The sequence below is a fragment of the Argiope bruennichi genome, chromosome 5, assembly GCF_947563725.1.
Source record: "Argiope bruennichi chromosome 5, qqArgBrue1.1, whole genome shotgun sequence".
Lineage (NCBI taxonomy): Eukaryota > Metazoa > Arthropoda > Arachnida > Araneae > Araneidae > Argiope > Argiope bruennichi.
In genome coordinates, this window is record NC_079155.1 from 126,545,511 (window position 1) to 126,558,170 (window position 12,660).

Genomic DNA, 12,660 nt, shown 5'->3' on the forward strand with positions numbered 1-12,660 from the left:
TAGGAAAAAATTCAGCCTCTTCCCTCCAAAAAAGCATAGAAGTTTTACATACCTGAATTTTTATCTCGGAAATATGCTAAAAGACATCTCAAAACAGCTTGATGACCAACAACCAAAACATTTTCTTGTCTCTCAAGTTCCTAAAAAGCATTAAAAGAAACAATTTACCTATCATAATGCAGATATCTACAAAAATGCAGTGCAGAGTATGAAAGTGGGTGTACAGATTGACAAATTCAATAAATAAAAAAAAGGCTATTTAATAAAAATTTTAAAATTTAGAATAAATTAAACCACATAATTTAATAATTTTTTCAGACTAGTTCAAGCACATGAATCAATAATACAGGGATAAATTCTGATTTTCTGTAAATTCTTTCCTTTATATTTAAAAATAGATATAAAGGAAAGAATCCCACTCCCTTCAAAAATGAAATCTATCTGTTCATTTTCTATTGTCCCACCCACCCCCCTTTAAAAACGAACTATTACTTTCATAAGTAAAAAACAGCAGAACTAGAATATTCAATTCAAATCTGGAACAAAAATAAAAGTCAGAACTATTCAGGTAATATGGATACATTGTAATGCTACTTGAAATATTTTTTTATGACTTTCAAGACTTACCATAATCACAGGTTCTAATCTTGCAACAAGATCTTCATAAGACTATGAAAAATAAATTGATAAAAATTGTAAAAAGGAACAGATATTTATTTACAATACAAAAAGCAAATTCATCATAGCCATGCTCAAATGCATGATTTAGTTTGAAATAAAAGAGTTTCAGATAAAAGAACAAGCAGTATACCAAATATTTCTCACAATAAGATGTTAAGGGCTGCAAACTGAACATTAATATGAACATAATTTTTTAAGAATGAACAGATTTCATTAAAATTAAAATATTATTACTAGAAACAAACATGCTTATTTTTAAGATAATATATTGTATACATGAAATCAAATACAGCTAATAATATGAAGATTAAATTGCTATTTCAGGAATAATAAGACATCTTATATAGCAGTCATTAATTTTGGAATAAAATATGCAAGCATACAACAAAAACAGAATATGACATCAAAACTTCATACAGTCTCAGAAAAAATTTATAATATGTGTGAAAGATAAATTTAGATCTAATGAAAGGAGCTCCACTTCTTACTTGTTAAAATATTTTATCCAAGGGAAATGTTTTAAAAATCTGTTACTGTGAAAGTCACAAACATTAATATTTCATAAAGTTTGAAGTAACATTTTAATATGGCATAAGTATTTCTAAAAACAAATTGATAGGCTACATCAGTTAATGCAGAATATTTTTTAAAAATTGGTTGAGGTAGGTTTTAAAAAAATCAATTAGCAAAAAACAGTAATATTGAAAACTTCAAATTTAAATTTTGACTGAAATTCTTTTTTCACTGGAAAATGAAATCTAGTCATGTATATAATTTCCTAAAATTTACACTTTCTAACAATAACATAAAATATGAAAATGTATATTATTTGAATAAATTTATTTTTAAAATTGGATGTAATAAAGTTTCAAGAGGAAATAAATATTTTATGTAAAAAATTAGTATTACCTGGATAAGTCATTCATAATGCACATACAGTGAATAGAAATTACCAATACCTTTAGAAGAATTACTTCTGATATATATATTTACAGCAAAAATAGTAAAATCAAGTTGAAATCATCTGCAACACCATTTAAATGATTCCATTAGAACAGGTTATTAATTTTAAAAACTCTGGAAAATGTTCATTATGAACACATCGTCACAAATTACCATAACAATTAAAATATTGAAAGCAACTATAGGAAAAATTCTCAAATGTAGACATAAAACTTTTAGTTTATCAACTCTTATACATATAATATATAAATGAGGGTAATGAGTACTACATATGAAACCATTTGGTTTTTATTATAATACTTTCAGTATGATTATAATAAGGAAACATTTTAACTATTATTAACTAAAGAACTAACAAATAATTTATTCCCACCATAATTTAGAACTAAATATATATCTTGAAAACTGTTACTATTTTTACTGGTTCAAACATTAGGATATCAATAACTGTCTTATGTAACTAGCCTAAGGTGAGCGGATTATTTTGATAAAAACTGAAAAAGTCTTCCTAAAAAAATTATTAATAGTTAATCATACATCATTCATCTAATGTCTAGCAAATTATTTTAATATGATACATGAATCACAAAAAGTCTATAAAAAGATTTTTTAAAAAAGCTAATATATTTTTTAAAAACTAACTTCTCCTCTGGGATATCTGTAATGGAATTTGTCCTGATCACGAGCAGCAAAGTCTTCCGGATATCTTTCTTGAATTTCTTCATAAGTCATTTCTTCACAGATACCCTACAAACAAATAATATTCACACTATAGTATTCCATGTTAAATTAATTTTTGAACATTCACTACAAACTAAGCTAAGGCAATATCAAAACCAATATTAATCAAATTAAAATGTAATATGAGAACATTAAAAAAAACCCTTAATAATTTAAACTTGTAATTATTTTATCAATTCCACTAAATCAAAATAAATGCTTTCTGAAAAAAAAATAAGAATGAATTACTGATTAAATTAAGACAGCAAAGAAAAAAGGTAATATTTAAACTGCACAAATGCTTTATGAATTGTGAATTGACTGTCTTAATTATTCTTACAGATTTGAGAAAATTGATTACAATTACAAATTCATTTTCTATTTTTTTCTTAAATATTTAATTTTAAAAAAAATTTCAAATTTTTTAAAACAAAATCTATATTGGCAATGTTAGTTAAAATTAGAACAAAATTATATTTAAATAAATTAATTTAAATTTATTTTATTTCAAATTAGTTGAATTCTTTCAACTAATTTGAGCATACATTCTACACAAAAACAAGTTAACTCGGTAAATTAGACATTAGCTAAATATAACAAAGTGCATCTTAGTTTTCTAACAGTAGGTACTCCCCATTTTTTATGGGGGGAGGGAGGGAGAAAAACAAAGCACTATCAAGATCAAGAAGAAAGTAAGACTGAAAGTACTGGCAATTATTTTAATTTCTGTTAATTACAAAAACTCCAGATCATATTAGATTTCAATTTAGTATTTTTTTTTTTATGAGCAGTTCTTCAGTAGGAAATCTATAAAAATTTTAACAATCACAAAAATATTTTTAAGAAAATTCTGAAAATTGTAATGGGGGAAAAAAAAATTAGCAACTTAATTTTTAATGAAACTGAAATTTAAACTTATGATAATATAATACTAATATCAAAAGAAATGAGGACAGTTTCACAATAAATTAAACTAAAAAAATTAGACTAAAATGATTTAAAAAAAAAAAAAATCAACTGAGCAATTTATTATGCAGAACATATAGAGCTCATAAGTACCATATTTTTTTCAGTTTTGCAGTATTCACAGTATTAACTAAACTATTTAAAAGAGGAGAGATTTTTAATAGCAATAACAAAAAATCCCTTTTAAATTTAAAAAAAAAAAATCTTTGAAAATTCGATCAATTTTGATCAGGATGGACAAGCTTCCTATAACAAGCAAAACTTAATAAGCTCTTATTTATTTATTTAGCTCTCCACACAATTATATCAAAAAACTAGAACTTATATTTCTGTTTACTTATTTTAAAATTAAAGACTTACAGCATCTATTTCATTTAGAGCTTTCCATCTTTCTTGAGGGGCATCAATTTCTGCAGCCGTTTGTATGGTTCTTTGAAGCTGGCTTGTCCAAACACGTAATCGTGGAATATCCTGCTCTTGAATGAAACGTGCCAAAGCACGGCCATACTGCAACCAAAAAGCAATTTTGAGATATTTTTTACTCCTGTAATCTAACATGATAGCTATTTTTTTTAAAATTTCAGCAACAATAATTATAAAAATAAAGCAAAGAGATTTCCAATGTATAAAACAATAATATAAATTAAAAATCTGTATAATTTATCACTACTTCATTTATGTAATATCAATTTCAGAACCATTTTATTTATGAGATAAGGTTTTCCAGCTCAGATTTTACTTGATTCATCAATTAATTACTAAAATACTTTACTTTAGAGCACTGGACGAATGACAAAACACATATGGACATAAATTATGAAACACATAGAACTGCTAAAACACTCACAATTTTTCTTAACTATTCTGCAAGCAAAAATAATTAAGCTGAAAAATTTTTGTCTGCTAATTAAATAACTATTTGATTGAATTCTCCTTTCATCTATTCATAGTTCAAATTTTGCACTTTCACTTATTTTTTAAGTTTGGTTCAAAACCTTGAATTGAAATGGAATCAGAAACTTTCGTAAAGAATGGGGAAAGATTAAGATATGCTCTATAGACATATAGAAGCAAATAAAACAGAATATAAAAATGTAACTTTCAAATTTTTTGTAATTGTTTTAAATATTACAGGGTGTGGCAAAAAAACTCGGACAAAATTATTGCATCATAGAATAAAAGTTAACTAATTTCTTTTTAATTTGTGTTCATTTCTTTTTGTTTCCCACTTCAATTACAAGATATTTTACAAAATATCTTTTAGTTTACATATCGTTTTTTGGCTTTTTTTACGTCAAGCCAAAGATCTACTATTTTAGAACAAGGAAAACAACAGTGCGAGATCGTTTGCTTAATGTGTCTCGGCAAATAGTGTCTGAGGCAATCTGTCGTTTCAAAGAACTTGATGGTCGGTGTCCAGGAAGTGAACGTAAACAGACAGTAGTTACTTTCAATAGCCATAAGGCCATCAAAAAGCTAATTCAACCAAATTCGAAGGTCTCCCTGAGAAAGATTGCTCATGAAATGTAAATAAGTGACTGAGTATTGTGACGAAAAGCTTCTCACTGAAGAAAACAAACTCGTGCGACTCCAAAGATACCAAAATCTTTTTTAGACGGGCCGCATGTGAGTGATGGGAGAGATTCCTTTTCATTAATGAGAAGCTCTTTATCATCCAATGAGCTCATAACTCCCAAAACGACAGGGTCTGGTCTGTAGACACTCCAAGCACCTCGGCAATTGTTGAACATCGCCAACATCCTAAGTCGATCCTTGTCTAGGGTGGAATTTGTGCAAGAGCAAAACACCTCTGGTTTAAAATAAATCAAAAAGTGCAACAGTGGGACATTCTAGAAGCTGTTGTAGTTCTGCAAGCCAAACTGCACTTCAGCAAGTAAAATGGACATTTCAACAAGACTCCGCACCAACTCACAAGGGCAAAAACAGAGTGGGCACAAAACTCGCCGAATCTCAGTCTTATGAATTACAATGTATGGTCCATTTTGAAGTCTAGGGCTTTAACGGGAATGGGATAGATTAAAGGTAGAAGACTTATGACCCATTGCTGAAAATTTCAATAAGCATTTGCGCCTTTGCATCGCTGCAAAAGGTGACCACTTTGAAACCAATTGAATTTATTTATTAGTAAAAGTTTACTATTATCAGTATTTGTTATATTTTGTTAATTTATTTATTTTTAATACACTAAAATTTGTTTGTCCAGGTTTATCTGCTACACCCTGTAAATACATGTCAATAATCTCACACTTCAAGAGGAATAATTCAAAAGTATAATAATTTTAAAGTTTTTTATTTTAATGCATTGGATATTTAGAACTTCCATTATCAAAAAAGATAAAATTATTTCTAAATTTCTAGATTTTCCACTTCATTTCATTTTCAGTCTATAACATGGTTTCAAAAACATTTTGCAATTTTGATTGTAAAAATTTGTGATTTCCAAAGGCAGGAGGAAAACAGTGTTATAGGGGATGTTAAATTAAAACTTGACAGTAAATAATAATACATTTTATTTCAACTTATTTGAAAAATACATTTACTATCTTTAGAATTAATGTGATTTTTTAATAATATTTTTTTGCACCACTTTTCCTAAATGACTCTCATGGAATTATGAACCAGCTTTTGAAGAAAGCATTTTAATAATAAGTGTTTGGGATTAAATGTCAATGTATAGTCAAATGTAACAAAAAAAAAAAGAGAGAGAGAGAGAGATAATTTAAATCTAATATGAAAAATTCGCTTTGTATAAAATTTTATTTCAAAATTTTTTCTTAATTACATAGAGCAATATTGTGCACATTAAGTGTAATTCATATCATTGCAAGACTATAAATCCAACATTTAAAACTAATGCAAAAAATATTTTTAATATATTTAAAATAATGAGAAAACGAATGAGGTAAGATTAGTATTCTGAAGGGTTTTCGAACAATAATTTGTTTAAAGAAAAATTAAACTTGTTAATTTAAAGTATGATTAAAATTTTGATTAGCTTAGTAAGCAGCTACTGCCCAAGAACTTACAACTTATAATTAGTATGTTAAAATTAGCTGTACAATTAATCCAAGAGTAAATTCAATAGTTCTTTAAATTAGACATTATTACTCATTCTTCATTTTAGTTAGAAATGGAAAACAATTCCTATGCCAAGTGTTTCCAAAGATTCTTCACCTCCTAATCCAATGGCAACTGCTTAGGGATGATAGATAGTTTGTATAGTGTTTTCCTCAATCCTACAGTTCATGTTAGGTTTGTTGTGAAACTATTTTTATATTGCTCACAGGTGATTATACATTTATAATTGACAAAATTAAACAAATATTCAGTAAATATTTATGTGAAAAACAATTCTGCAAATGAGGATTTCTTTATTTAGAATCTCAATTCAGAATGGTATTATGCAATTCTTATAGGAACTTTTCCCTTCAGAATTGCACAATGACTCTAGATTCTTTAACAATTAATTTAAAACAATTCATCAATAAGTAATTTAATACCTGCAAATAAATGTTTTTAACCCCCCCCCAATTTTTTTTTGTTAAAATTTCTGCGATAAAAAAAAAGTTATGGGGTCAAAAAAGTTTAACAGTCCTGTTGCAAACTCTTTTCACATAAACATGGAGCTTCATTAAAAAAAAAAAATTCATATATGCTGGAAATATTTAACATAATTACCTCCCATCCTCTAGGCGACAGCTCTGCATCACCCCCAATCCGACCTTTCAAATTCAAGACACTTTCTCCATGCTGAAAAAATACAGAACAATTCAGCTTTTAAATGCTTAAACATAAAAGAAAAAGTGTTTAGGAAATAATCATTTATTCATTACCCTTGTTATATATATCGAACGTGGCAAAATATGAATATTCATCAAATAGTAGACTACTCGACTCTGGATATGACCTAAAATGTAACAGGAAAATATACGAAAATTAAAACCATAGAAATTTAAACATAAGAACAATATGCTTTTCCACAATTTAAGTTTCTTTTTCTAATTTTTAATACTAAATTCTTGTACTGGTAATAGGAAAAAATCTACCAAAAATAATAAATTTTAATTTAATTTTTAGAGAAAACTATTTTTTTTCAATGTTAATTGATAGTGACAAAACAGTTATATCATTCAACATTAATATAATACAGTAACACTTTGAAATTGAAATAATTTTGAAACGGGTGTCAAGCTGATGCCATATTATATTATCATTGAAAATGCAAAAAGTAATGCTTCCATTATATTAACCAGAAGAATTTTTCTTGAAAATTTACCTTCATGCCTGTGGACCAGGACCTTCTCTCCTGCATTAAATATCTTCATGAATGAATAAGGTTTTTCTAATTCTTCATCAAGTGTCTGATAAGCCTTTTGGTAATGGTCTATCCGCTGCATAAAATCTTTTAGAGCTGCATCCTTATCACTGTCTTTGTAGTCAGGGCTGTGCACTTTCACTTCCTAAAACATTAAAAAAATATTAATTATGTACATAATAATACATTTATTTTAACTACATAATAATATCATTTATAACAATAGGTAAAAAATGATGCATCATGCATTGCATTCAATAAAAAATTCACAGAATTAACATTTTCTTTTATATAGATGGTTTCACATTATTGATAAAAATTCCCTTTTATATCAGTTAAAAAAATTTTTAAAAATGAAAACTTTCTTCAATGATGTCAATTAGATTACCTCCCCCACATTTGATTTGTAGAATTTTTTTAAATGATATTTACTTTTAATTACAGCTATGATAACTAGCATACAAATATATCACCAAACAATATATTTAATTTTAAACAATATATATATTATACTTTCACTAAACAAACCAGATATATTGCATTAATATATTTTTAAATATTTTTTAAAGGTGTAATGAAAAAAGAGTAATTTTTTTTGAAGGGGAGTAAGAGGAATTCCCAATGGTGAGTGTCATACAAATTCTAAGGTATCTATAATTTTATTGCAATAGACAAATGTTTAATTTCATTAATTTATCTCAATATTTTTTTTCAGTATATATGTCACCATGCACATGGATAAACAATATCCAAGATGATCATTTAAGACTTCAGCTAAGTCTAAATTGTGGAGAATCATTTATATTTACATTAAATTTTTAGAGGATTGCAATATCCTTTACTAAGTACATTTTGTATGTGAGCAAGTAAAAAAAGGGGGTGGGGGACAAATGATTAACTTTTATCCAAGATTTTTAATGATAGAAGAAATGAAATTCTTTTAAAAGATTTTAAGCAGATCAGTGGAAAGAGTTTCGCATCTTGAAATCAATAAAAATATATACAGTGTTTGTGCCAATATGTACTTAGAGACTGAACATTAAAAAGATTTATATTATTATTGTTGATGATCCTTTTAGAAATCCGGATTCTCTTTCGTTTTTTAAAGATTTATTTTGATATGTAATGACTTACTATATCAGTCAATTTTATCAAAAACAATAATAATAATATTAAATTAAAAATATTTTTCAAAGAATTTATCTAGAAATAGAAACCTAAACCATGATAGTCTACCTCCTTATCAGATATATTGTCTAAAGGCACCAGGCAAACAGATGCTTAACTTTAGTTTAAAAGATCTTTTCACCAAACTTAAGAAAGCAAATCAACTTTAGATATGAATCCAAATGAACCAAAAGAACCCAGGAATTTTAAGATAGAGCAATCCATGGACTGTTAGAATTTTTGATATCAAATTAATTGAAACAAAAAGAGGTGTTATATTTAATGAAACAAAAGAGTTTATAATGGATTAAATGCAACTGGAAAATTTACACATAAAAACATTATTTATGCATTGCTGATTTGCATTTTAACATTTTCTTTATCTGTAAAGTACACCAATACTTTCAAAATGAATCAATCTGAATGAACCTTTAATTAAACAGCTAATGTGCCTAAATTAAAAATCAAATGATTAAACTTGAGAACATATGACTTTAAGCTTACATATAGCATCAACAACAGCAAGCTTAGACTTAAATAGTTTTAATCATAAATAATAGAGTTTGAACTGCCAGAATATAATTCATACAAATTTTGACTGCATCAATCAATAAAAAGACTCAGCAAATAATTTCAGTAAAAGTTTTACATAAAAAAATTTATCACCAACATTGCAAAAATTGATACAACATAGATGTCTTCATTATTTGTCAGAATTAGGGCATTTATTAAAAATATTTGCAGAAAAGTAGATCCAAGATTGATCAATCAGATTTGTTTTAAAAAAACTAATGACATATTTTGAAACAAGACTATATTGGGATGAACTTGTTCATTTTTAACTATGGTCAAATAGTAAAGACTATGATTGTAACGGACTTTCACACCTCATCAGCCAAGAAACATGTGGCCCAGACTAAGCTGACAATCAGCATGTGCAAGTACATAGCATCGCTTTGGTGGAATGTATCTCAAGAGAATCACCCTTTGATCCTAAAAATGGAACTCTGCAAGAAGGCTGCTGCTTCCCAAAGTAAAATGAAATATTCCTGAGAATTTAATTATTATTTAATATACTTTATTTGCATACATACCCTGATATTAACTTCAATTATACTAGGATCACTACACACAGATTCAATAAAAAACAGCTTGAAACCATATTTTTCGCAAACCAAATCATGTATCATTTTACGTCTGTCACGAGTTGTATTTGTTGCATCATAAACCTGAAATGAAATGATTATTCAGTAACTAGAATTTAATGCTATCACAAAGAACCTTTTAAATGCTAACAAATAAATGTATCCCCCCCCCAAAGTCAACTGAATATTTTTTTTATTTTCTCTTCACCAATATGGTGATAAATATAACTTTATTAAAATCAGCCAGCAAAAAGTAAAAATTTAGAAACATTTTAGAAATATAGCTTTTGATTTTAAAAAAAATTATAGTTAAACTTTTAAAAATTGTCAAAAATTGTTAAAATTCTAAAAATTGTCAAAAATATTAACTCGCAAATTTAAATCATTTCAGATTTTTCAAAACTTTCTAATGTTAAATTTCATTAAGAGTTGTGTATCTTATTGCCATTTATAATATTTCATTTGCAATGACTGCAAATGAAATTGCAAGTCCAAATATTAAAGAATTTTAGCAATAATTAAGTAAAATTTTATGAAAAGTGATATTAATATGATAATTTGGACAAAATTTTTCACTATTGTTAAGCATATTTTGCAAATATCTATCAAAAGTAATAAGAATCAAAATATACAACATAATGATTTATATGCGACAAAAAAACATTTATAAAAGAAAATCTAATAAATGATGCAAAATATTTTACATATTATTTGGTGTAAAATATTATTTTACAAGATTAAAGATTAGCTACAATGCATTGTATGAATTTAAACAAAAATGCCACATAATTTTAATACTTAATAAAAAAAGTCCATACCGCCACTTCTCCTTCATTTGTTAACCATGTACAAACATCTTCTAAAGCATCAAGAGCACATTTGCTAAAAATTAGAATAAATGGTACATGTTATGAAAAAAAAAAAAAAAAAAAAAAGAATTCATAAGACATTAGAATTTTTAGATAAATTCAGCAAAATTCTCCAATTCATGATAAAATATCATTAAATACATTAAAAAAATCACTCCTTATATATATTTGCATGTTTGGGGGGAGGGGGTCAAAATAAATCACTTGCACAGTTATTCATGAAATTCCAAAGAGTGCTATTGTGAAGCAATTAATGAACACAACACAAATAATTTTACACTTACTGTATTACAGAATTCAATTTATTTCTGTTGATCATAAATGATTCAGAGAGGTAATTATTCAAATTGCAATATTGTAATATTCCATAATAATTATTTGAATTAATAAAAATCTTAGAATGATGCAGTAAAAGAAAATAGCAATTTTAAAATGAAGGCAAAATTAATTTTTAATATCTAACAGTTTTAACACATTAAAAACTTATTTAACTACTAAAAACAATTAAGGGAAACATATTTTTTTAGTTTTGGTTTCAAATTAAAACTACTGGACATACTTTAGCATTATACTAATTCAATGGATCAGAGTAAAAGAACTAAAATAAGTTCCAATGTAATAATATTACTTATTTTAAATATAGTAATCTGCCAATTTACAGACAATATATACAAAATAAATAAATCGGATAATGGATACTTCCGATTTTGAAACACAAAATATTCAATATTTTTTTACTTTCGTATTGCCATTGCAGCTGCATTGTCAGGACGGAAGAAATCATGACTCTTGTACGCTTCAGTAGCTAATCTTCGATATTCTCCAACATTAAAAACTGAGAAATAACATGAAACAAATTTATAAGAAAGTCTAGCAGATATAAAAGAAATTATTAAATGCATTAATTAATAAAATTGCTCCAAAAGCTTTTCAAATTTTTAGTTATTTATAAACATACTTTTGCATACTTCAATGATTATCAAATTATTGTTTCATTGCTAAAATTTTTAGTATTTGTCCTATCTCTTATTGCATGATCTAAGCGATCGTGCCCAACAATCACTCATTAGTGACAAATTAGCTCAAAAAGAAACAAAAACAATGTCATTTCTAATTTTCTCTATGACCAAGAGATTGATAAACTCAGCAATTAGAATGAAAAATCTTGCTTCGTCAATCTATACACCTTTTGTCAAGTGCTTACGACATTTTGAGCAATTCTAAGTTGCAACTTAAAGCAATCATTTGATACAAAATTTCGATAAATGAATATAATCAAAATTAAATAAACTGAATAAAAAAAATATTTCTGCATTTTATTTTGAATAAAAGCATTATTAAACTCTAAAATCAATTCTACTACTTATAGAATATATCTAAAGGTTTCATTAACACCTTTTAATGTGTACATTGTTTAAAAATCGTAACAATCTCTTTTTACTTCCTTGTATACATAAAGTATTGTAATCTTCAAACAATTCGGACTCGAGATTTTGACGAATCTGCACGTTTTAGACCTTCCTGAGTTCGAAAAACAGATTTTTGCATCATATCTGCATGTCACAAAGGTAACTCAAAGACACTTTGAGCTGGATAGATGAACTTCAAATGTGCAGATTTCTATGAAATGTTGAGCAAAATCTTGCTCAAAAGAAGTCTGATTTTTGAATACAAGTTAACATGATAACTGCAAAACGAGGGGAGCAAGATAGATAAAATTCGGTTCACATATTTAACATTTATAGTGTAGATACCTATCAAATTTGGAACCGAATCGAACGAGGCCTGTCAGTTTGTACTTTTAAAAGCACCC

General features: G+C 26.7%; 1 protein-coding gene across 8 annotated transcripts in view; it reads right to left on the bottom strand.

Annotated features, from left to right (window-relative positions):
- LOC129968615 (6-phosphofructo-2-kinase/fructose-2,6-bisphosphatase-like) overlaps positions 1–12,660 on the bottom strand; it is a 67,585-nt gene that overhangs the window by 18,586 nt on the left and 36,339 nt on the right. For all 8 annotated transcript variants that reach the window (XM_056082691.1, XM_056082689.1, XM_056082686.1 and 5 more), the window contains exons 3-12: positions 11,586–11,682; positions 10,797–10,860; positions 9,928–10,062; positions 7,628–7,811; positions 7,185–7,258; positions 7,030–7,101; positions 3,691–3,837; positions 2,287–2,391; positions 628–669; positions 53–140 (exon numbers count right to left, since the gene is read on the bottom strand). In XM_056082691.1, the coding sequence (XP_055938666.1) occupies positions 53–140; positions 628–669; positions 2,287–2,391; positions 3,691–3,837; positions 7,030–7,101; positions 7,185–7,258; positions 7,628–7,811; positions 9,928–10,062; positions 10,797–10,860; positions 11,586–11,682 (1,008 nt within the window). The remainder of the gene's footprint in view (positions 1–52; positions 141–627; positions 670–2,286; positions 2,392–3,690; positions 3,838–7,029; positions 7,102–7,184; positions 7,259–7,627; positions 7,812–9,927; positions 10,063–10,796; positions 10,861–11,585; positions 11,683–12,660) is intronic.